Raw genomic sequence first — 26,844 nt, 5'->3', positions numbered from 1 at the left:
TTAGAAAAAAAATATCCCTGAAAACAAGAGTCAAATTGTGTTGAATTTCCAGAAGCTTCACAATCAGTCGTGTATCAATTCTCTTCGAAAATAAAAGCCTGGAACATTTTTTTCACTTTTTTAAAACATTCTGAATATAAACTACAGCTGTATACCAATCTCTGAAATTCAAATGCAGAATTCAAAACAGATCCTATGTGATGCAGCCGGGCACACTGAAATAATTAAAAAAAACGCAAACCTGCAAACAGGATGGTACAGTGACAATGACATCTGAGCCAGCCATAACAACTTTCTTCAAGCCTCCTTCACTATTCATACAGCAAAACCCATTTTTAATGCCATTTACAGATCACAGTCATCTGTGAGAACATAATGTAACAAATTACACATTGTAGTATCACAGACGGACACAGCCTGAGAGGAAATAACTGCAAAGAGCTTCCTGTCACTCATGATTTTTCGTTCCCTACCTTACAAAAAGAATAGAGGAAAATGTTGCATATTTCTTAAAAGCTTGATGTCAAATATAACAAAAAGTTAAAAGTCTTTATACTTTTAATCTGATCAGATACCGCCTTGGATTAAAGCACAGATTTCCTTCTTTCCCATATAAAATATGGAACTAACATAGTATTTGCAATTATCCTTTCTGAAGAAAATAAAACTGCTCTGAAGTACATTACACAACAACTGCACCTTCTCACTGCCTACATAAACAAAAACTTAGGATGCAAAGAGATTGCACAATACATTGTGTGAAATTTCACAGCAGGGCTGCAGGCTTAAGGAAGTCACAAGCAAGCTTAAGAATCAATATGTTTTATTTACTGCTTGATAGTATAAAAATTGTATATAAACTATTTTGTTAAAAACACATTTGATATGCGAATTTAAGAAAGGCAGACTAATAAGGCAATATCCATATCTCTATAAAATAGCAGTGTAGTGTTAAAGGCAATGAAAGAGGCACAGTTTCAAAATTCTCTCTTACTCAAGCAGCAATGCATAAATTCAGTTCTTGTACATATCAGGTCTTATAACACCTTATGTTTTATAATAAGTAAAAAAATACATATTTCTGTTTAAGCTTTCTTCCATTCTTTTGACAAATTTATTTGCAGTACTAACCCATCATATCAAAACACCAAAATAAATTGCCCTTTTTTTATAAAAAAGCTTTTGGGACAGTCTGTAATTGTGTAACTCCTTTCTGAAAATTATTTGAAACTGCTTGGTTTTGCCCAATATTCCCTTTTTCCAGCAACATTTCATACTCATAGCTAGCAATCTCTTAGAAACTGAAAGCTCACTACTATAATTGATACTAATTAAATCTTCCAGAAATACTAGTTCTTCACACAAATAATCAAGTGAAGTTTAATGTATGCCTGTAAGGTGAGCTTCGTGTTTATGTTGTACTTAAATACTGAAGAGATTTCATAAACCCAGTTTAAATTAAGGGCAGCAGGGATGCTAAACACTCAAGTTCCACTCCTGGCCAAACAGTTATTCTGGGTTCTCAAGGACAGACAATTTTCTCGAAAAATATCCATTTAAAAAAAACCAATAAAACATTTGTTATATTTAAAGTTTTGGTGGGAAGTGGTGTGAGGTTTTTCGGCAAATACAGCATTGTTGAAAAGTTACATATTGATAGGCCTAGTCAATATCTTGTGGATACAAGCAGAAGGAAGACCACAAGCAAACACACATTTTCACCGAGAGTAAAAAACCTAATGTTTCCTGACAAGACACATGAGTATCTAGTACACAAGCCAGATTAATTTTGTACACACTGATTGTTAACACTGCATAAACTGATGAAGAACAATTCTCAGCTATAAAGGAGAAACAGTTTAGAACACTTGGGTTAAAATGACTGAAGGTATTATTATAAAATAAATCCATTTCAAAAACATACACTGATTTTCAGTGAATTCATAAAGCAGATTAAGTTACAGTTCTCAGAATATAGTGCAATCTCTATTAAAATGCATTACATTAGATTTTATATTCTTAGGCACTCAGAACAAATGTTATTTTTTGTTTCTATTACATAGAAAAGTTTGCTAAGCATTACAGAAATTTTTCTTCCCCCAAACAAGTAACAGGACAAAGCAGAGATCATAAGTACACATAAAGAATTAACATCACAATACCATGGGTATTTTTAGCAGTAAGTCACACTTAAAATATGAAGGGAGTGACACTGGCTTAAGATTTTGGTGCCAATGAAAACAGCTACCCTCAGTCCAATAAAGCCACTCTGAAGCACTTTAGTATATACTCCATAAATTTTTTTATGCCAAATATTCCATATCCTTATCTAAGGGTTGAAATATGTTGCCTTAGCTTAATAAGGAACCTGTGGGTAAAAACAAAAAAAGAAAAGCAAAACTATTAGGCATTCTTCAAATAAGAGTGAGTAGTTACAATAAAATGGGAGAACGAAAGGCCTCAAGGAAAGCAACCTTCCCCAGAGCTCATCCAACTGCATAATAAAAGTTGCTCTTCAGTCTGTGTTGAGCAGCAAGGGAAGGTAAGGAGTGGGGAAGACAATTTAAATTTAACATCTGCATATAGTTCAACCACTCTACTGTGAAAGTACCCTTCACAGAGTTTGAGGGCTTACGTATTAGAGGCACACATGCAGATTTGGCTGATATAATTATTTCCTTGTATGTTTTACTTGGCTACTAGCAGTTAGATTAAAAGAATATTTTCATCCTTTGAAGGCTGGCTTTTATCCTCAGAAAACACTTGTCAATTCTGAAGTGGACAGAAGAAGAAGAAAAATCCAGATGGACCACTGGGGTGAACACAGTTTACCTACAGGGTCATGGTATTACTCATAATATTGAGTTTGCCTAAGTACAAAACCGGGCTTTTACCTTTCCTGTCCAAAACTTGTATGTATGATTGCTTTCCAAGATGAAGCCATTTGGTATGATGTCCACATAGCTCAACAGTATTTAAGTGCCTAAATCTTACTGATTTTACTGGTCAAAAACTATTAAGTGTTGAACCTTGCATGAATGCCATCACGGAACTTGTAAAATGCTGCAGTGCCATAAATACATTTCCTTAAATAGTATGCATCTCTTGGGAGTTTTCAGTTTTCTCCAAAGTGCTCACAGACAAGCTTCTTCTAAAAGTTCCACCTGTAAGAGAAGAAAACAATTCTAAAAGTAAACCTAAATAGCAAAATTACTTTTAGGATTAACACATCGATTAAAAAGCTAGTAGATGCTCTGAAATGGAAAAAAATCCCCACAATTGCATGAAGTGGTTGCTGGGCATTCCAAGTTCAGCATGTGAAATCCTAAAGATGAACTAAAAATCAGCTGGTACTCCTGAAAAGAACAATCAAACACATGGAAAAATGACAAATCACACCGCAGTATGCAAAGCCCTAGGAGTGGAATATGTTACAAAGCTTCAGTGTACCAGTAGCAGTTTTTGTTACCCAGTACTTAAAATGGCCATGCAAGAGGTCAACTCAAAAGTTTTGACTTCAACAATCAGCTGTGTATCTACTACTTTTTTTTTACGTGCCATTAAGCGTGGTTCAAATATGCTGATGAAATGGAGTGCTGAGAACATGGACCTTGGACACATGGAGAAGACATGCTACAGCTTCAAATGATGCAGCCAGCGAGATGCTGGGTAAGCTGAAACACTACAGAGGTCACTTCAGAACATGTCAGTTTAGGGGAAAAAACCCTGAAGTTGAGAATAGCAGTGAACACAAGCAACCGGCAATTCTACATCACTCATGTACTGCCTAACTCAGGAATTCCATCTCATACAGGAACTCTCAGTCACAGTGGTTAGTCAGCCACAAAGCACAAACCTACTGCTGAAAATGACAGAACAAACCTTTTCTGGCAGCAGTTAAACACGCATCTGTGTTTGCCTTCTTCCTCTCCACCTGAAGATCTGAGCCAAATTCAAAACTATAAGCTTTTAATCAGAAATTAATCAGAAATTTATTGACTGGAGGCACAAAGTCTTAAATGCTGTTTATTTGTTCAATTTCAGTAAATTAAGCTCCAGTAATTTAATATATGTCTGAAATAAGTAATTGAAGTAAAGGTCTAACTACTACCTGTTTACATGTGAACAGCTTTTCAGGACAGTGGACAAAAACTGATCTAGAACCATACTGGGGAACAGTATCAGAGCCTTTCAAGCAAAATCTGCTTATTTTTTGTCGTACACATCAAACAAGCCTGGACAGTTTCCCAGATGATTTACAAAACAGCTCTGTTGGACTGCAGAGACCAAAAGATTCTGCGGAGCAATTACTCTGCTCTTAAAACATCTGTTTTCAGAAGGGGCAAAACTTTAATCCTAAGAGACGTTCTACAATAAAAAGCTGCCATAAATGGACAATTTTTTTATAGCTTTACTATCATATCTCTCTAGAGAACAGCTTATTTTTAGATTAAAGTAGTAATGGTTTAAATTTCTAGAACTTTTATGTAATTACAGGAAACAGCTTTCTTATTTACGAAAGGACAAATTGGAGAAAACTGGACTATACATTTTTAGAGTGATTTCAATTTTTTTTGTTTTAAATCACAGTACACTGGAATTTATTTTCATATATGCCCTTTTTTCCTTATTTCTCATGTTTAAAGAGAAGATAACTAGCCTGCCTTCAAGTAAAAAAAAAAATCACATTATGAACAATCTGATGATGCTACCATTAGAGATATAGGAAAAAGAAATAAAAATAGTCATAGGAGTAACAAAGCAATTAGCTGGGCATGGAAATGCCAACACAGCCAGTGAAGGAAGAGGTTATCTTCTACTACATTTAGCTAATATTGATTTTTAAAAAGAGAAGAAATAAAAAAGAAACCATAAAAAAACCACCTGAGCACAAGGACATAATACTGAATCAGAAAGTAAGAGTAAGATCTGTAGGTCCTTCACAGATTACACAACAGCAAAGAAAGAGTAGCCAATAGGTAGCTACTATTTGCCAAAATTTGTTACAGAACAAAAAGCAAAGCACTGGCATTGACAAGCATTTGTCCAGACTGGTTTTACAGGAGTCCAGCAATAAAGATGCAATAGCTCGTTCCAACTTCTTAATTTTTGAAACCTGAACTCTACCTCCTTGCAATTTAGTCTATTATTACCTTCTTACCTCCTGAGCAAATAAAACAATTAACTTCATTACCCTCCTCAACTTTTTAAATATTTGGAAGCATATCATATCATATATCTCCAAGTTTTTCTTCCTCTACAGCAATGGTTCAAAAAAAACCCTGTGTGTAATTATAAAACAGGGGCCAGACAAGTACATTCTGCTTAGTTTAGCAGTCAAACCTATGCTGCCAGCAAAGGTTGGAAGGAAGTATCCCATTACACACCAGCTCTCTGCTTTAACCTCAAGATACTCAGGGGAATTCGAGTCTTGCTGCATTTTTAAACAAACCCAATTTCCTCTTGTGCATTTCCCTCTTCTATTTGAAGTTACCAAGACTTTGAAACTGGACTGAGCAGACATAACTCTACCCTTTCTCTTAGCATACAGAGCACTGTGCACTTTGTTCACTGTCTTCAAGTCCAGTACCTTCATTATGTCACACCAGAACCTTTCTTTCTCAAGGGTCAAGTCTGAATGTTGAATCACATTTGTCTAAAATCACCTTTCCCCTTCATATTACCAATCAGTGTCATTAATTAGATGACCATCAATTAGATAATCAATTAGCAAACCTTATTAACTCACAGTGGTTTTTTCCCCCAATATTCTTAACTGTTAAAAAAACAAACGCAGTCAGGGTTGCATTCCAAAATCATGCCAGACATGTTTTTCACATGCTTAACAGGGTATCTTAAGCAATTCACTTAAGTTTAATGACTCACAAGAAAACCCCAACAGCCTGGCTTAGTTAGATCCCTGTGACAGAAGCAGTTTCATGTGCCTCCATTGTTATTAGTCAAAGCTCCACTGATCTATCGGAGAAGTATCTAGTAAGCATCATCTTGTATAAGCACACAGAACAAAGCAGCAAGCATAAGGAAACAGCACTGTAGTTATTCCAGTGATATAACAGTCAGTAGCACTTGTTTGTTTTGGGAATAAGAACACTGCCACTAAATCTGCATCACTGTTTACTGTCAAAAATTAATACACACATGTTTCATATCTTGCACTAGTGATGCCACCTCCTCAACATCTCAAATTACAAAGTCTGAAAAAACAATTAGATAAGAACCTGGTGGGTAAGTTAGCCTTTACCAATATATTTATCATTAACTGAGTGATGAAATATAAATTTTGCAGACTTGTGTAGAAAGTTTTGAAATTGAAAGATGAGTTTTCACACAGATCTGATACATTTTCAACTTTACTCATTACTTCACATATTTCACAACATAGCACTTTCAATACGAGTTCCAAATGTTTGATACCTGCAGTTTACTCTGAGTTTCTCCTCTCCTTCATTTCCTGTTTCACAGGTGTGGCAGGTGCTTCACTCACTTCTTGTTTTGCAGGCGTGGCAGCCATGTCACCATTGACACTCTCCATGCCAGTAACAGACATCAAGCTTTTCCGTTCTTTGGAATTTGATTTGTGCTCCACTTTTGTGACTCGAAATCTGAAATAAACAAAAGAAAGATGGAGTTGTATTTTCCCAGAGATTAGTTAGATCATTCTCAGGACCCATCCTATGAGAAGGAACAAATTTTCAGGTGCCAAGAACTAGATGTCCAAACAGACACTGACACAGACCCCACTTCAGTCCACAGCAATCTTCCTTCCTATTACCACATGTATTTCTAGTACTCACTACTGCTGAATCACACTTTCTCAGGGAATTGTGTTTAAAAGCAGAATCCAGACTGTATACTACCTCTTAGAACAGTAACGTTCAAAGAGAACTACAAATAAGGTAACTCCAATAAGTTAGAAAATAAAATAACAAGGAAAATGAAGTGGTTTCCATAGCTCACCCTTACTTGAGAAATACCAAATTCAGAAACAGAGGAATTTATTAGTATGCAATCCTTGTTTCTTTTTAGCCTGTATCAATAGAGCAATAGCACTGAATTGATACCCATAGTAAATCTCCATGTTTTTACATAGTTCTTAGCAAAAAAAAAAAAAAATCACATTTACTTCTTCCAGAAATAATTTCAATCTACTACTAACAGGGTTATTAAAAAAAAAATCACTATTGCTATAATCAGAGATGAAACAATGGACATCTGATCCAACACGGGCCACTGCAGTACTCCGAAGAAAAGAGTACAACAAAGTAACCTAGGGCTTACCTTCCCACAGAAAGCACTGTAACTTCCCCGATACGACTTCTTCTGTTCTCTTTGTTTTTGTGAGCTGGCTTTATAAGATGCCATCGTTTGTGACTACAACGACTACAAACATCCTTTTCTACCACTCCTCCAACAGTATGGAAGTGATGAGCTTTGCAGTTGTGTTTGAATGGAACAACACCCGGTGACAAAGGGGTCCCTGGACTCTCAGGAGAGGTAGGAGATAAAGGGCTGTAAGAAAAAGTATAAAGGAAATTTAATGTTTACTATAAAATCCTGTTTCTTAAAAATGAAAAAAAGGATAAAATATAACCTTCAGTTATGTTTAGCGAATAGCTAGTTTTTTCAGTGATCCTTTATTTGTGAGAATTTTTGCTTTAAGATTCCATCCAATGCCATATTTTTGCAGTCAAAATCACTTCCAGAAATTAATTGAGCTGCAGTCATTCGGTTAAGGTAACCAACATAAAGGCAGAGAAATGAAGATAAAAAAAAAAATCTGTCTAAAATAGAAGAGAACAAGTTACATGAACTTATACTGATGAAGATAGCGAATAAACTGATTACATTCCCTCTTGGATAACTACAGAAAGTATTTCAGAATTGTTACAGTATCTCAAAGAACTCACAGAAGAAGAGCAAAGTCCCATAATATTGAAAAGACACAAAACTACAGTGTCTACCACAAAGACAAAAGGAATTAACAGATCATTTAGTTTCAGGAGAGAAAAATTTAAAGAAAAAGCAGGACAACAACCAAAAGGCATCTGAGAATATCTGATCAAATCAGTATAATTTTCTTCTAAATAGAAAAACAGATAGCACAGATTGAAACCAGATGCACTTTTTAAAACTTCAGCATCAATTTTGACATTGTCTTGCAACACATTCTCCTAAAGCAAGCCAGAACTCATGAAAGGTGAAGTAACTGTAGGGTAAGGTAGCACAGCTTGTAAAAAAAAAAAAAATTAAAAATATATACAGAAAGTTATATATCGGTAGTTACTACGAAACAGGAAAGACATACTAAATGTGGTTAATTCTGGTCCTGATGATATTCAATTTTTTAAATAGTTCACTGGGTAATGGAACAGAAGAATAGCTAGAGTACCCACAGACTTTGGATCACCCATAGTAACTGTGGAGGACAAGATAAGCAATTAGTATGGTCAGAGAAGAGTGTGAAAGACACTTATATATATGCAAATATTACTAAAAATATTGAATGTATTGCAGTAAGGACAACACGATTTTCAATGTTTTAGCAGAAAACCTTTACACAAACAGATTACAAAGTGACTAGACAGATGATCATTCTTCAGAAAACGATAACCATGAGCTGAACATGAATCATTAACATGTTCTTGATTAAAAATGACAGACTTCACAGTGGAAATAACATGAGTATAACCTGTGAACCTAAAGTTACCTTATTCAGAATTAACCATGGCACAGCTGATTGTACCATGAAGGATAAGAAATGTTATTTCAAGAAAAATATTAACAAACTGAAGAGACTCCAAAGGAGAACAGAAAGTACACATTAAAGAAGTTAAACATGCCATAGAAAACTTGAGTTACTTGGATGCTTATTTTCCAAATAAAAATATTGACATGAGAAATTTAATGGTCTTCAAATAAGCAAGAAATTGCTGTTAAGGGAAATAAAATCTGTTCAGTACCTGAAGCAAAGGCAGGAACTAACAGCTTCAAGCAGCAGAAGTGTAGATTTTACTCAGTCATTATTACTGTATAATTAGTAAGTATTTTATACTGCATTGAACTTAAGATACACAGTGGTTTTACACTTGATTACAAAAGCCTTAGGAGTGTCTGTCAAATTCTGTAAGAGCAAACAGTAATTTTTCCCTCCCTCTTACTTTTCATATTTTAATTCATCACTGAAACTATAGTCTAACACTTCCCAAATAATATTGCTCATGCCTGTGCAAAAAGATTGAGTTAAAATTCAGACCAATATTTCTACCGCACTATCAAAGTTTAAAAATAATTCCCATACTTGACAAAAAATCCTTTTGTAAGCTCAATTTTTTTCTTCAATAACCAAGCCTCTCACCATTAAAAGGTGATTAATGGTTGCTAAAACTATATGCTCCTACTTCTTTTATAGGTGACACAACACTACTTGAAATTCCATTTTCTTTGCCTTAAATATGAACCCAGGGTTACATATAAAGAGTACTTAGATGAATAGTATATATAGTTAAGGGTACTTAGGTACAGATACAAGTACTTTTACACATGATGCATCTGTAAGGCTGAACTACTTTCACTACATAATTACGTAAATAGGAAAGCAGTGAAAAAAATGTAAGAGGTAGGTCAGCCAATGTATATTCCCACAATTACAAAGAAGAAAAGTAAACCAGAAGGAGACATAGAATGAGATGTCTATTTTAAGTCAACATCCATACAAATTAAATGAATGCTGCTTCTGTTTTCTCAAGTCAGACTAGCTTTGGACTAAGGCATCTTCTAAGTAACTTCACCCTGAAGCAAACCAGTGATCTTTAGCTCAAAAAGGAGTAAAACTGTATCACACACCTAGAACACATAACCAGAGGAGCCAGTCACTAATCAGGGGCATTTAGGGACTCACACCACAGGAAATCAAAGTATTATCCTCTTAGCTGGTAGCTCAAGCAAGCAATATAGTCTTAAAAGTGCTTGGGAAACAAAGTCCTTTGAAAGGGTATGTTTTCAGTTGCCCCAGGAAACATGCATTAAAATGATGAGTAATTACCTTTCAGGTTCAAAGACACTGCTATCTGCTACCATGGCCTTTAACACATCAGCATTTGCTGCAATGAGAATAAACAGAACTCTTCAAAAGTGAACAGCTCTAACTTAAAAAAAAAACCAAAAAGCAAAATTAAAAGTTCCTCAAAGAAATGTCATCTGAAAGAAAGATGACTGCATTACATATATCTCCAAAAAGTCATAAAATTACAGGAAAAAATGTAAATATAATTCTAACATAAGCAACTAAAATTACAGTTCATAGCTCCACCCCAATACAAGCCATGTAACGTAGCCATCTGCACGGAACTCTCAAACAAGATCTCTGAATCACCTCACATGTTTAAAGCAACTTCAGATTGAAAACACTGGTTTAAGTGAACCCTACAAAATGCAAATGAATTATCAGCCAAGAACTATCAATTGCTCATATAGTCTCAAAAACACATGAATTACCTAATCCCAACCTCAAGGAAAAATACACAAGCTAAAAACCCTAACAGTAAAAAAAAGAAATTAAAAACAAAAAACAAAAACAAGCAAACAAACAAACAAAATACCCCAAACAACAAAATCCAAAAAATCCCACACACAAACTCCAAACCCCACTTTTCCAGAGGACAAGTCTTCATTCAGAAGTAATTCAAAGCCACTTCATGCTTAGGACTGACTCACAGAAAAGTAAAATTAAGAGGCTAAAGGTTCTTATACTATAAAAACATCCAGTCTCCTAAATGTTTCTTCTATTGGATAAATACATTCTAAACTAACCAAGCATTCCACAGGATGCTTAACTATTATTTTATTTTTTCAGTCATATCTTCCTCTTTATCATCTACTTTGCACACACAGCGCATGAAGATACCATGTCTGATATTCAACATTAGCAGTAATACACTCTATTGTCTCAGTTATGCACAAGCCTTTCATAAGACAAAAACCACAACAATCACTTCAGGTCAAAAGGTTTAATCTAGTCAAAACATAGAAGTTTCCACAGGCTTTAAACACTGCCACCAAGAAAGCAACCTTGAGCTTTTACTTCACAAATAAAGCAAAAGGTTGAATGAAAAAAAATACCTAAACAGTTGAAATATCAGGAAATGCATGGCCTTGTCTTACCATGCAAAATAATTCTCAGATAAGCAAAAACCTTCCCTATTCTGCTTGAAGTTATTGCCTTCTGAAGACAATTTTAAAGAGCTAAGCATGAATAAATTGGTTATTAAATGATAACACATATTTACTAGAAAAATTATGTTTAAAAAAATATATAAAATATTATCAGAAAAAAATGTATTTGTTATAGAACACCGTCACAAAGGCTGGTAACCTCAATGTCACAATACTATACCTTCATTTTTCATGATGTAGTTAACAATTTGTCCAACAGTGTCACTATTCTCATGTATAGTTTCATTCATTTCTGTGCAAAGAAATAAATATATTGTCAGTATCTTGGCCTTCTGAATCAAGAACTGAATTGTTTAAAAACAAAATTTAAAAAAAAAGCCATAACAAAAACAAACACGTCAGAAGAAACTATGTTTGAAAAGAGACAAGATCTGTTGTCACTATGTAAGAAAAGCTTAGGTAAGACGTTTTAGTTCTCATTCAGGAAGAAGTACGAACACATGTTTATGATTTATACATCAGCTCTAACAAATTCACCTAAGAATTAAATAACTCAGCATTTTCACAAGCATAGATCAAAATTTCTTCTCTAGCTAGCAAGCGGGAGATAAACAAGAGAGAAGTATTTCTAATTCTAACAACAGAGAGAATAAAAACCCAAATCAAACTAAATCATTAAACTGTCCAAAGTCTCCAGTCTAAAACAGGTATTACTGGCTTCTAATATGAGAGGGATTCAATTTAAGGTTTTCACCACATCTAAAAGGACATAATAATTGATTTCTAGAATGAAAAAAAAATCTGAAAACTCTTGGAATAGCATGGACCCACTAACAATACTGAGAGCTTCCCCAGAATAACTTCTGCAGGCTGAAAAAAGATCAGTGGGGCACTAGAACAATCAAGAGGCACAACTCTGCCCTTCCCTAATAACTGTTACAAAGCTTTATGAAAGAAACAGGACTGAGGCAAGCTTGACAGGAAAGACACTAAATTTTTGCTGCATAGTAAATAAGGGACTTCCCCATCTCTGTGCCCACACCTCTTCTTAATACCTGCAACTTTGCAAAGTAACTTCAGACACAGCTACTTCCCAAAACCAAGCTGTAGGTGATGCCCCCCTTTCACTACAACTCCTTTGCTGTTACCACTCAGGTGAATTCACAGATGAGACAGTTCCACTCTCTGCTCACATGCCCCAGGCAGTAAATGCTTAAGAACACCCTGACACATCATTACTGCACCACATGTCTTTGCCCTTACCACAGAGCCACTGTAATTTATGTTCATTATGAACCTACTGAAAGAAATTAAGAGAGGAAGGAGGAGGCCCAGAGTATTTACAAGTGACTTGGCTCTTGTTTTTACTTAGCCAAATGCTATACTGGGTTACTCTATCCCTCCCCAAGTGATAATATCCCTTTTTTTCCCCCCCAGGTAAGAACATATGGGAATAAGGAACCATAAAAACAAGGGCACAAACAAACATTAGGACAAAAAGAAACGTATCTTCAAGAAGAAATTACAAATAGGAGACATTTTACATAAAACAGAATGCAGACATTCAGTCCAAAGGGTTGATTTTTGTATGGAGAGGAGAGATGACCATGACAGCACAAAAGGAACAAATTAAGATTGCTAAACATAAAACTAAGATTTTAGGTTTTGAATGGCAGCCTTTTGCCACTCCTCACATAGAGCTATGTATACTAATACTTTGTTGTAAACAGCATGTAGAATGCAGAAAAGTAATCTGGTGACTCCGACTGCACTGTGGAGTTGCAAACAAATATACTGATACTTTGATCCCTCTGTAAGCTCTTAACTGAAGTTAGAGGACTTGAATGGGAAATTGGAACACTGCTGGTTTTGACTGGCAAAGATCAAAACACAATTGACACATAATAATAAAAATATTTTTCTTAATATTGCTTTGATGTCAAATATAGACAAATGACAGAAGTCTCACAATAAATTATTTCATAGTAGTTGCAATGTACAGAAATAGGAACTGGTTTATTACACTCAATTACCTATTTTTTCATCAGGTTTTTCTTCTTCTACTTCTTCAGCCTCTGTTGTACAACGATATCCTTTTTTCTTAAGGACATGGCAGATAAGGATGCCCAAAAGACCCATGATGAAGAAAACAGGAACCAAAGCAAATGCAATATACTCTAGGTGTTCAGATTTGCCATCACTGTCGCCAGTTTTAGTTGTCAAAGTAGTTGTCTGTAAGCCAGAGATTAATAAAACCCGGGCAGCCTCTCCATCTACGTAAATGAATAAACACAGTTATCACTATACACTGTAAATCACTTGAAAGCATTTAGAAAATTACAAGCACAACCAAATCCCCACAGTGTCAATGGGATGTACTTTCTGTGGGCAACACACACTCTACTGGCTGAAAACTTACATCCCTAGCAGTAGATGTTCCCTCTTCACCAAACAATTACAAAACATCTAACATCCAAAAAACCCACGTGATACTTCTTCACTATAACAGTGAAGAACCAACAATATTCTAGCCTGACAGGCTTGTAATCTCAAATAGAGGGCTCGCATATTTCACAGAAGAATAACACCACCAGTACTCCTTGTTCACATCAGCAAGGAAAATGCTACACCATTCCTCCAGTCCTAAGTTCATAAAAAATTGGCAACAAAATGTGGATTCTTCCCCAATATGCAAGAAAACACAGGATTTAGTATTGACCCTTGCAAAGAAAAAGTATCAAGTGTGAGAGAAATAACCTTAATTCTTTTCTTGACAGTGTGATCTCCCAAAAGAAAGAACATTTACCCTGTACTAAACAGTATAAGGTGAGCTCATTCTTTGCTTGTCTGAGATTTTGAAAGCATTTTGTATTTAAACTTGAAACAGGATGTGAAAGAGAATTCTTCTCGTTTGCAAAGATTTTAAGTTGCAGCATAGTCACACATTACCTCTACATTCACAATTAAACATTTTTGTTTCAATTAAGTTCTGAATTTCACAGATGTATATTCCATGTTATAAATTGAGATTCTGAACTACCAAAAGTACAGAATATTTACATTAGAAGGGACCGCTGAAGTTCATCAGTCCAAATGCTGCTAAAAGCAGCACTGATGAGATCAGGTTGCCCAGGTAAGCTCCATCTGAATGCTGAACATTCCACATTTTTGGGCAACTGTTCCAGTATCTGCTCCCTTTTATGGCCATTATACACAAATAAATTAAAAACTCAGTATCTTCTCACATATCAAAGTATAAAAGTTCAACGACTTAGATAAATTCAAAATTACAGGTTTGCACACTCAAAATTCTTTCTGAGCCCTTCAAGCTTATACACACTTCCCACCCCATATAATAAAAGACTTAAACATTACTTTTCTAAAATGCCAAAACATTCCTACGTTTCTACCTTCTAGTCTTCTGCTCCACTTCAGCTGAAAACAATTTTTTGGGAGTAGGAAAGAATGACAACAAGCAAGACCAATAAAAACTAACACTACTTCAACATATTTTCCACATACTTGCATTAAAATGAACAAGATGATTCACATCCATTCCGTTCATCAAACTCATCGAAGGAATGGAAAGTAAGCAGAAAATCATTTACATGACAGTGACACTTTCACAACAAACAATCAAATCCCTTCCTTTAAAAAAATAAAATAATGGAAGCCTCCAGAAAATTGCAGGAAGACTGTTATTCCACAAACATCTCTTGCATTGGCTGTATTGCTGTATACTGGTGTTGAGGAACACCAGTAAGGTGACCGCGAAGAAAAAATTTGTAGAACTGCAGTTTGGTAGTTACCCAAGCTTTCTTTATATCTTTTCAAACATTAAACCTTTCATTTTAAAGTATTTCTGAATTTTTCAGAACAGTTTTGGACTGTCGAGTAATAAGCAATACACAAGACTTACTCAAAGTGAAAAAAAAAAAAGAAAATTATTCGAAATAACAATTTATATACCCCAATTAGCAGCAAGGAAAAAGATGTATTAAGCATTTCTAGAATCTAATTTTCTAGAAAATAGTAGTAATGCAGAAAAATGGAAAAAAAATGCAAACAAATTAATTACTAGATCACGAAGCTAAACATTAAAACAAAATCTCAGGATATTTGCATTGGACAAAGTCAGATGGTCTTTTATTCACAAAACCAAAAGAGAAAGCTATTCACTTTCCCAAGGCCAGCAATACTATTGATAACTGTATGCAGAATTTACTAATAAGTAACCTTTAGAAGCTTTAACTTGTATCGGAGTAGGACAACTGAACAATAGATACAATTTAAAAGTTTAAGGTTGCAACTGTTTTATACTACAAGTTAAAAAAAGAAAAGGGTAAGGGACACAATCATGTTAACTGAGAAAGTTGATCTTACATGCAGTTCATCTGCTTTCCAAAAATTTATAATTCAAACTTTAATATACCAACTTTTTTTTTTTTTTGCTAGCTCATCAGGTGGCAAAAGCCACAAATCGGGAGGCAGGAGAAAAGCCATCACACTAGAGAAGTATAACTTTAATGATGACAACAGCTCAGAATTTAAGAAATCCATCTGAAACAGTACACATCACAAGCTCTGAAGGGTATTAATAAGTAAGTACCTTACATGTTCAAATATAAGACAAAAATATGCAGATGCTTTGGATTTTCCTGCATAGTATCCATTTTAGGAATGAATGGCAAAGACCTCCCTACTATCAACAGCCACTTGTTAGTCAAGCTATTTCGTGGAAGGGCTATGAAATAAATCCAATTCAATTTTTTAGGTTATGAATCCAATTCCACTTTTTAGTTTTCTCCCTCTCTTTGTGGCATGAACGGCATGCATTGTCCAAAAACCCCACAACATCTCTTACTATTTTCTTCATAACCATAGTAGGCAATTCCTACTTCAAATCTAAGACAGCAAGTGGGTCCTATCACATGGCTAAAGGCCCATGCTTCAGGCTTTTCAAGTTGTGGCTCATGGAAATTTCTCCAGATGCAAAGTGGCTTTAGGACATCCCTTCCTGTTCAGTCCTCTGCTACCCCACCAGCTGTGCTCCTGACACACTGTAACCCTGAAAGCAGTTTTAAACTGGACTACTGAGATTACCAGTTTTAAGAAAAAAATGCCACAAAAAGTCTTCAGTTTTTAAGAAGTAATTTTAATCGGTATAACCTGTGGTTTGGCAAACTTCTCTATTAAGACAATCCACAGACTCAATAAGATGAAAAAGGGAAATAACCAACCATGAGCCAGGATTGCCAAGCACGGCTAGAACAAGGTTTCCCAGAGTAATTGTAGTAACGTGGAGCCTTAGTCTCAGAGTATGCTCCACAAAGAGGGGCAGGAGGATTAATTATGTATAAAAAATTCTTAACTGTGAGGGTTGGGAGACACTGGAACAGGGCATCCAGGGAGACTGTGGATGTCCTAACCCTGGCAGTGTTCAAGGCCAGGTTGGACAAGGCCTTGAACAACCTGATCTAGTGAGAGGTGTCCCTGTCCACGGCACTGCAAGTTGTGACTAGATTATCTTTACAGTCCCTTCCAACCCTTACCATTCTATGATTCTATTAAAAAATACTAAAGTACAATGTCCTACATAATTATTTTTAAATAATGAACTCAAAACCCCATCAGCTTGACACAGCCACTGAAAACATACGTAATTTAATATTTTCACCCTCTGAAAGAGCAAACTGTCAGAAACCACTCAGATTGCAATTCCCAGCCTACCTAATATATAACACCTGTAAATGCTTGCATGTTAAGAACCATGGTTTCTTTCTTCTCTCTTTTTCTTCCCACATAATCTGTTTTGTGATTTAGTACTTCTGCTCGTAGACTGACACATAAAATGCCAATAAGAAAACCTCGTCAGCTGCAATCTCACCTGCAGCCAACAGGTGATGACAATCTACACAAATCCTCAAACAACAGATGCAATTTATGGAAGCTAAAGGGTGAATTGTACCTATACTGGCATTTTTTTTCCTGACAGAAGAATGTTGAAAAACTCGTAATTTATCAACTGAATACTCTGTAGCATAGATTGGTCTGCTAATTGAGTTAACATTTACAGAGTTTTTGAACTAGGCAGGAAAACATACTCAGTAATTTTTTCATTCAAAAAATACATTCAATTAACATGGATACTTCAACATACTGGTTGATACACATAAGCCTACATGACTCTTCTTTGGTTGTCCTTAGATATCTAAAAATCCAACTCTCCCACTAAGATTCAACAAAAAACAAATAACTTTGCAAGGTATTTTGCTTGTTATTATTAAAACATTAAATCAATTACATTTCTATAAAAACACATCATTTACAAAGTCCATAAACTGCTTGATGCCATTCTTTTTTTTGTTTACAGATGTAAAAATTCATCAAAAGCAAACCAAAAATATCCTTGAAGAAATTAACTAGCTGAATCAAATACTTGGTGCTGTGTAACTTCATAAGCAGAGCAAAGTACTCAGCTTTTGTTACCAAACACCTTGCAGAGTCTGTCCTCAAAAATCTCAGCAGTTATGACATAATGCAAAGCCAAGTTTTGCCTATCTAAACAAGCAATGTATTTTATTCCCGAAATCATAGGTACATCATTTATTGCACATTCCTTCTTCCCTTCGCCAGAGGCACATCATGCTTACTATCAGACTACCTCATTCTCGTGATTCACACGGCTTAATGACAAGTTCAGGCCATAGCAATCTTCTTGCTTCAAGTCAATTCATAAAGGAATTCTTTTGCTTCAGTGTTTTGTTGTCCTGGCATTTTTCTATGCCACTCATTGTATACCAGTCTACATATCAAAATTACTTGAAGATGGGATCCAAACAAAAATATTTAGGAGCAATATTCAGCACATTTAAAGTGATGTTTAAAAATATAAATCATAAATTGCACTCATGCTGCTAATTCAGTTCTCATGTACTCTTGTTATTACCATGAATACATGCTGGGTACTGAAGTTGAATATTGCCCGCCTTTACTTATTCTTTACCTAGGAAGTAAAATACAAGGACAGTCAACCTCAGACAAGACTTTTACACTGGTTCTAACCAGTGTCACTCTGACACAAAGGTTACATTCTTCCACCCTAGCAATTGCCCAAGAACATTTTACAGCACCTTTAGGAAACAGAACATAGGAGGAAAAAAGTTAGAACATTAATGAAAAAAAATTTTGTCTTTCATTATATTGTAATTTTTACATGGTTAAATATCATATTCCCTACATTATTTTTATTAGTAAAATAATGTTTGACCACAAAATATGCCAAGACCACAATGTCTTCAAGGCTGGGATGAGAATGAAGCTAGAGCAGAACATGTAAGCAAAGGTACTACTATGTAACACACTTTCTTTCCCCTCTGAGGTTTTATGACCTCACAAAACAGAGATGGGAGCACGTTAAGAGAGGTCATCCCACTTCACCTGCTGTTAAAAAGCGAGATTAACCGAGACAATTTATCTGCCAAATGTGGCTAAAGATCCTGCAAAGGTAACAGCTCACCCTCCCCACCTATTCTTTCTCACTGCAAATGAAGGGTCAGAACACCTCCTTTAGAACCTACTACCACAGTATCAGATTCTGCTTACACTGAGTTGCAGAATTAATCTTCCCTTGGTTTTAGCTGCATATATTTGAAAAGACTTCACACTTGGCATGATCACTTGGACCTCTCCCCATATAAGTCCCAGTTATCTCAAAGCTTTGCCTTTGTATTGATATAAATACACAATTCTCAAACTTTTCATAAAGCACATGAGAAATTTCTAGAAATATTTAATCTTAATCTTAGTTAAAGAACATCTCATATTCTTGAAAAGTAAATATTTTTCATAACAAAGATAAAAATTGTTTAGATCTTATATAAGCAATATACAATCATCATTAAAATAATGCACTGTATTTTTCTGCATCTCCTATACTAAACCTAAGCATAATCTACCACCCAGATGATTGCTTCAAGCACATCTCACTTGTTTTTGTATTGTTTAATTTACAGAAAGTGGCCCATAAACAATGATGTAATCTTCTCTCTGCTCTACTGATAAAGAATCCTATTTGGTTACTCTGGATTTTGCCTTATATGCCCATGCCATTTATCTCTTATGGCATGCCTTTTAAAATTAGCTTTGTTTACATTTTATGAATTTGATTTATCTAGTAATCTACCTGCTAAAAATAGGTACATATATATTCGCTATTTTCTTCTCCCTAAAGTTCAACGAGTTACAGGATCATATTCCCTGCTTTCAGGCAGGAAAATGAAACATAGTTATTAATCTCACAGTATACAAACTACTGTTGGCACTAATGTTAATTAATATTTAAAGAAATTAAATATGATCATGTAAAACCTATTTAAGTACCAAATGAAATATTCAGATTCGGCACATAATCTGCCCAAGCATCTCAGCTAAGCATAGCTGGAAAATATGCCTCAATAGCAGCATCAGTTTATGCATTTCTCCCCATCCTCACCATTAACACGCCAGTCCACCCACCTGCAGAAAAAGAGCAATCACTTAAGGTTCAAAATAATTACAAAGCATATGGTTTCCATGGGTGGACTTTGGTTCTTTTTTTTTATTTTTGCAGTTTTCTAGCGATTTTTTTCTCCTTTTTCTTTTTTTCATACCTGGATCACTTCTGGTTCAATTCACCAGGAAGACCTACACACTGTTAAAAGGGCATCATCAAAGCACTGGTAAAGCTGGCAATGCCACAAGGAGGAATGGTCAGCCAGCCTGTGGCCCCAGCCCACTCTGCAAGGAAAAGGCACCTGATGATCATACCTAGTGCTTCACCCTCTTCTGGCTCTAGAGGAAGTATATTCTGAACTATGTTAAACTCTACTGAAACTTCCTACCTCCAAGCCAGACATCTAAGGTGGATGGATCATAGAATGACTTGGAAAGAACTATGTATCCCCAATTCCCCTGTCATTAGCTGGAACACCTTCACCAGTTCAGGATACTCAGTCTGGAGATGCTCTTTGATTTACAGCATTCGTTTTAAGTATCGTTTAAAGTAAAACCTTTTTGCATTTTAAATTACACACTTTTAAATTTGGGCATAAAAATAAAACCCCTTGTTTATTAGCTCAATTTCCTAAATACACACTAAATACCTCACTCGCAAGAATTTAAGAAAACTGATTTTATTTTTTAAAAATTTAATTAGGTTTTAGTGAAATTAATTAAATAGCAGCTTATATCTCTTGGCATTTCAGGAGTGGTGGATATTTTCTTACGAGAAGTTCTAAATCAGCTACAACTTTCATTCAGTAAGTTCACCTTACTCAGAGATACAATAAAGCATCCTACTAGAGATGCAGTAGAAGTTTCTACTGTCAAAGTCAAATTTCATTTCCTTAATTCCAGTGCTTAGCAGTGAAATAATTCAGGCAATTCATTTACTCTGATGGTAATCATGCACTTATTTAATACAGGTTTTCAGTCCTTTTACCAGTAGTAAATTGAACAAGAAAAGTTTGATTCAACTTCAAATTAAACACACTTTTTACAAGTTACCTGATTTAAACAGTATTCATCTGTTGTGGATACTACAGTCAAATTGCTTTTGCAAAACTAAGCTGGTAAAATAACAAGGCATTTCAATCACAAGTCAAAATATACCACTGCCCAAAACATATACATATACACAAATATTTAGGAAACTTTTAGGCTTCTCAACCTCACTAGTATGTTGCTAGCTACAGAAGAAAGCAGACAAACTAGAAAAGCCAGCAAAGAAGAGGTTAAAAAATGTTTATTTTCTAGAAGAAAAATCTCTAAAGTGAAGAAAACCTATTGCCTATCACTTGCTTTGTCTATTGTTCAAGGAAATTGTACTTTAGGGAATATGCATAAACTGAATAACAAAGGAAAAACACGTATCACAGTAGAACATTTAACAAGTTTGTGAATTCCACTCAACTTTTAGCTTCCTTGTAGTAATCAGTACCTACAACTGTAAGTGAAATAATCAGGAAGCATGATGACAAAAAGGAAGCCACATGATGAAAGAACATACTGACAACCAGTTACAGCACTGCCAATTGCTTTAGAGGTTAATCAGGGTTGATTAAGAATTGCTGTTAAAAACAGACTTCAAAATCTTCATCAGATTTGTCAGAAGCAGTATCTCAAGAAAGTGAGCAGAAAGATCAATCACATTTCTTTAAAGATCATTCTAAGATCATGCACCTACTTTGTGAACACTGATAGTAAGACACATGCAGCAAGTCTCAGTGATGACCCATTTAACAGCATCCTTCCTACCCAACATTGTGCTCATAATCATAAGAAAGAAGTTTTTCATAGTACCTCAGGCTGGAGCCTGCAAAAAGTCCTTACATGAGAGACAGTCTTTGGCTCACTGAAGTCACTACACAAATTTTGACTGCAGGCAAATTTTGCAGTAGGTCTGGAAAGAAAGCTTTCTGCTCTGGGAGGTAAGTCTCTGCCCTGACAAGTTTTTTTTACTAATCCCAATTCTTTCTGAGTTACACACCCTATCAACACTTCCAATAAGTTGTCTGCAAAAAGTTTTAGGCCATATTCTCTGAAACCCTGGGAGTGGGAATTCAGAAAGGAAATACCTGCTATGTAAGGACATCTCCTACTCACAGCAAACTGTAGCTAAAAGCACTACTGTAGAGTGCCTGTAACCCTCAGCAATTTTAAAGCATTGCCATTCCCACACTGCCAGATAGAGCTTGTTGGGAACCAAAAGGGAAGACAGAACCTAATAAATCATCTTGTCAGTCACCAGCCAGTCCAAACAGTCACACCATGAAGGCATCTGACATCATTCACAATTCAATGAGAAAAAAAAGAGTATCTAGAGCAGTTCTGTCCTGTTGAAAAAGGGAAAAACTGAACTATTAAGGGAAGTAACAGAGATTCAGTCCATTCTTTGTAAGGCACAATATGTGGTTGATAATGCTGTAGAAATATATACAGAGATAAAAAGCTCACATTCGCTATTTATCAGTACTAAAATTGCAGTGCTTATGGTGTAATTGCTTTGGTCACTGCTTGAGCAGCACATAGTTCCTACTGCAAAAATACACAGAACTGATGCTTTGCACCTGCATTTCTGCTGGAAAACTTCACCTTAAATTTCAGTTTTCAAATACCACACACACTGCAAAGAGCCACCATGTGCATTTAATAAAGCACACTTCACCAGTTTGGCTGGTTAAAAAAAATGAAATAAAATCCTTCCTGGACACATCAGATATTTAAAACTATTGCATATCACAGATAAGTTTACCAGTGCAATCAGTATCTAGTGAGCAGCATTAAATCAATGCTACCAATCACATTACATCAATGCAAGCTAACACCCAGTAGTTTACAGGAGTCAAAAATCAATTTTAACCAAAGCCAGTACATCTCTTGTGTGAAGAGATTTACTCTGATCTTGTGATACAGCAGATACATTGACAGAAAGCATTTGTCAAACACAGAGGAAGAAGGGAATTCTTTCATAGGTTTCCCATCTCTTGCTAGAGTCGCCAATTTTTAGCTTGCAGAAGTACAGTCCTATTCATCTAGATACACCAGACTGAATTGCTGTTATTAACCCTACAAACGCAGAGTGTACTAAGTCCTCCAGCATAATTGCCTTCAAGCTCAATAAAGGAATCCTAAGTATAAACATCTGTAAACAATCAGTATAAGCCTATGTATACACATCCACTGGATTACTAAAACATCTGTTTACACTCTCTTCAAGATGCCAGTAGTAGGTAAACTGTGCAATATAATCACAACATGTAGAAACATGCAGCAATATGCTGAAGTAACAACCATCAGAGGGCAATTATGATCGAGAAGAAAGATTTAATTCCTCTCCTGCTCCTACCTCTGCACATAAAACTTAAAAAAAAAAAAAAGTAGATCCTCAGATAGCACTAGCTAACTAGCTACCAGTCAACACAAGTCTGAAATTCAGGATGCCTAGTGATACTTATTTCTTTCCATTTTTCTGAAGAGAAGGACGGACTGGATGACAAGCCTTCCATTCCTCTTGCTTTCAGAAAACAGCAGGTGGTGGATACCTCACACTTTTCATCCAAGCTGGCCTGCACCAAGTAACATACAGATGCGCAAAAGGAAGCGTAGAAAGATTAGAAACTAGAAACAAATATTGCCTAATTTTTTGCTAGTAATTATGGCCACCCTAACTGTTTCCAGCAAGTTTAAAGTTTACTCTCAAACAAGCTGGTACACTCTTACCCATGTCATACAACCCAGAGGTGATTCTGATCAATTTGAAAGTCATACCAGGTAAAAATGAGCATCAGCTTTTAACACAAGTGTTTGAGAAGCACAAACACCTCACAAAAAAAGCACAGGCCACAAACTCAGTTTCACTTTGAGATTATTAGTACTGTAACAGGTGGGGTCAGAAAATGTAATTTTGAACTAATTCTTCTGATGACGGTATGCGTGTGAAGGCTCTTCAGAGTTCTCAGGGGTTACAATCAACTTAACTTCCAAAACCTGGTCGCTATGCCAAGTTTAACCTCGCATGAGAGGCTGAAGTAGAAACAATTCTTTAAAGCACTTCTATCTTAAGAGCCGTCCAATTCAGATTAAATGAATCAACTACGAAGGAGTTGCCAGACTCGAGCCTGTACATCTCTTTACAGACTTTTTCTTTTTTCCCCGCAACTCGTGACTGTGACCGCCTGAATCATCAGGCCAGGGCTGTCGCGACACAAGAGCCCTGTGATCGCTGCGGGCACTCGCAGCCCGCCCGAGCGGGACCCGGCAACGCCCGCCCCGAGCGCGCCGCGGGCAGGCGGGAAACCTCGGCCGCTGCCCGCGGAGGGTCGGCCCCCTCGCTGCCCGGGACTGCCCGCGGAGGGCGCCGCGCCCCGCCGTGCCGCTCTCCCGCCGGGGATCCCCGCGGAACCCGCTCCGGACGCGGGCCGAGAGCGGAGAGGCTCCCGGCAGAAGCGCGGCCAGCCGAGGCACCCGGGCAGCGGGAGAGGCTGCACAGCCCACCGAGGTCACAGTGGGCGGACAGGCTCAGGAGCCGCCGGCAGGGAGCGAGGGGGTCCCCGGATGACGCTTCCCCCCTCCCCCGGGGAAGGACCGAGGCCGCAGCGACCCACCGAGAGCGGAGCTGTTGAGCAGCCAGGCAGCCGTCGGGCCCAGCGATGGCGCAGTCGGTGAAACGCCGCCGGTCGCTGCCGGAGCCATTCCCGGCGCCTCGCCCGCGCTGCTCCCCGCTCGCAGCGGCGCCGCTGCTGCCGCCCTGCCGCCCCGGCCCAGCGGCCACGGGCGCGCCCTGCCCGCACAGCGCCTGCGCGAGGCCGCCGGCCCGGCCCGGGGCGGGGTATGCGGGGGGGAGAGCGGGACGAGGGGCTAGGGGCAGAGCGGGGCTGGGCCAGGGGAAGAGCGGGGCTGTGCCGGGGGTGCCCCGGCCGGCCTTGAGCAAGGGGCTGGCGTTTCTGAAACACTCCAGTGGGGGTTACACGAAGGCCGCCCCCGACTCCCAGAAGCAGTTTAATATTGCAGCTCCCAGACGTGGTCTCCTGAGCCCGGCCCGCCCGGCTCCCTCAACCGGGCAGTCGCCGGGCACCCCGGGGTGCAGGAGGGTACGAGATTGGCGCAGGGCGCTTTGTCCTGAAGGGCCCGGGGTAACCCCCCTGTGCTGCATTTGACACCCGAGTGTGGTGCCACCCTCAGGGAGTTGCCCAGACAGGTTTGGAGGTGTCTCCCTTGGCACCGGTGGGTTTCAGCCGTGGGCGGGGAAGGCTCATCTGTCACTGCAGCCCTGTGGCCATGCTCGCCATGCCGGGGGCTTCTTCGCTGCCTGGGCATAGCATGGCCCAGGTCTGAGGAGGTACGGCAGGGAAATCGCTCTGCACTTTAGCAACCCGACACCCGCATGGGGCCGGTTTGTGACTGAGCTCCGCTGAGGTTCTATACTGTAAGGGCAGGGCATTGTTATTGCCACCCGTGCAGGACTCACACCGGCACACGCGGCTGTTGAGAAGCTAAATGTGACCAAACTGTGACCCTGCATTCGCAGACCCTTAGCACGTATTGCTCACGCTCGCACTCTTCTTGTCATGCACTATGCCTCAAGTCTATGCTTTGTTCCTAAAATCTTCGCAGCTGAACTCCAGGTTAGATGTATACTCTGGTAAACTAACTCCCATGCTTAGACCTTGGCCTACTTCATATTTCAGCAACCACAGCTGGACTTTTCTACTGACATGCCACCAAACAAAAGCTGTATCCTTGTATCAAGGCAGAGGCAATTATGGCTTAAGAGTAAAAATATTGTAATTCTTTTTAATCTAATTTATTTACTTGCTTTTACTAATTTTAAATAACCAAATAAAAAAGACACTATTCATTTAAGAAACAATATTGCAGTAATTATAAATGCAGGTACATTAGTGAATGATTTTTTTCAACCGGTAGCAATGTTGTGTGCAGAAATACCCTTATCAGCCCCTGACTGGACTTTTCCACAGGGAGATTCAGAATACCAGACTGCCACCTTTTTGTCTGGGACAATCACCCCATCTCATCCCTGCACTCTCCCACAGTCTTCTAGTAAATAAAACATGCAGAAAATCATATTCTCAAAAATAGTGAATCAGCTCAATTTATGCACTTGACAAAGATAAAGCACTCTGGAAATAATCTTTGTGCTTGACTGTCAGCTCTATTCATCATATAAACTGTAGCCTCTGTTTTTAATGCAATAAGTTTCTCAGGGATACACAGATTAAAATATTAGGATGATTTACTACTTGAGATAAACATATTGACACATAAAAAGTAAAAATGCTGTCTTTTATGTTTTGAGGCACAAGGGGAAAAGTCTTGTCCAGAAAATAAGCATTTTCTGAGTCTAGTGACAGAGCACACATTCCTTGTTTAGATACTTGTTTACATTTCCATTTTTAGTATCTATTAATACCATAATTTTACAATTGTTTTTACAAGTTGAATCCTTACAGGAGCAAATTCTGCAACACTTAGCTGGGTGCTGTTGGCTGCTCAGTGGCCAAGTAGAAAAGGCAGTACAGCAGTCCTGAGAACAGATGCTGTAAGCCGTTAGAAGCAGTTACGACACAGATAAAGAAGTGTTAAAGTCTAATTAAAAACAAACCCAAAACTAACCTAAAGCTGCTGAATAAGCAGAATAAGAAGGGATTGCTGATTTTTTTTTAATTGTAACCTGTGTATCAATTCAAATTCTGAGCCTAAAGGAGTTCAGGAATGTAATGAGTATAATGTTTATAATTGGAAATACCTCTTCTCAGTCAAGCAGATAACCAAGAACATGTAATCTCACATATCTTCCTACTTGAAGACTTAGTGGGAGACTTACCTGTTTATTAACAAAAGGAATGAGGAATGGTTCAAACTGTCCTTTTCAACAGAAGAGGAAGTCAAGCAGCAGGACACAGGGTTCTTTGCACTTACAAAAATAATTCTTTCTTCCTTTTGGGTGTTCTACAGAAAGTATTGTTGCTCACCTGAGTTGCCTCTCTCTGTCTCTTAAATTTTGATTAATTCCTTTTTTGAGGGTGCGGTTCTGTGTCAGCTGCACTCAGTTTCACAAAGGAAACAGACTGAGGGAAAGAGAGAATCCTC

The 26,844-nt window shown here is 37.5% G+C and overlaps 1 protein-coding gene across 1 annotated transcript; it reads right to left on the bottom strand.

The window, feature by feature from the left end:
* Positions 1 to 806: 806 nt before the first annotated feature.
* Positions 807 to 24,514, bottom strand: RELL1 (RELT like 1). The gene is made up of 7 exons (XM_071556655.1): positions 24,339 to 24,514; positions 13,227 to 13,466; positions 11,414 to 11,485; positions 10,064 to 10,121; positions 7,300 to 7,530; positions 6,436 to 6,623; positions 807 to 3,164 (listed from the first exon to the last, which is right to left on the bottom strand). The coding sequence occupies exons 1-6, from the start codon at positions 24,424 to 24,426 to the stop codon at positions 6,443 to 6,445; spliced, it is 870 nt and encodes a 289-aa protein (XP_071412756.1). The 5' UTR covers positions 24,427 to 24,514; the 3' UTR covers positions 807 to 3,164; positions 6,436 to 6,442.
* Positions 24,515 to 26,844: the final 2,330 nt, after the last annotated feature.

Source organism: Pithys albifrons, chromosome 5 (assembly GCF_047495875.1).
Source record: "Pithys albifrons albifrons isolate INPA30051 chromosome 5, PitAlb_v1, whole genome shotgun sequence".
NCBI classification, from domain to species: Eukaryota; Metazoa; Chordata; class Aves; order Passeriformes; family Thamnophilidae; genus Pithys; species Pithys albifrons.
This window is presented reverse-complemented; position numbering and strand designations above follow the sequence as displayed.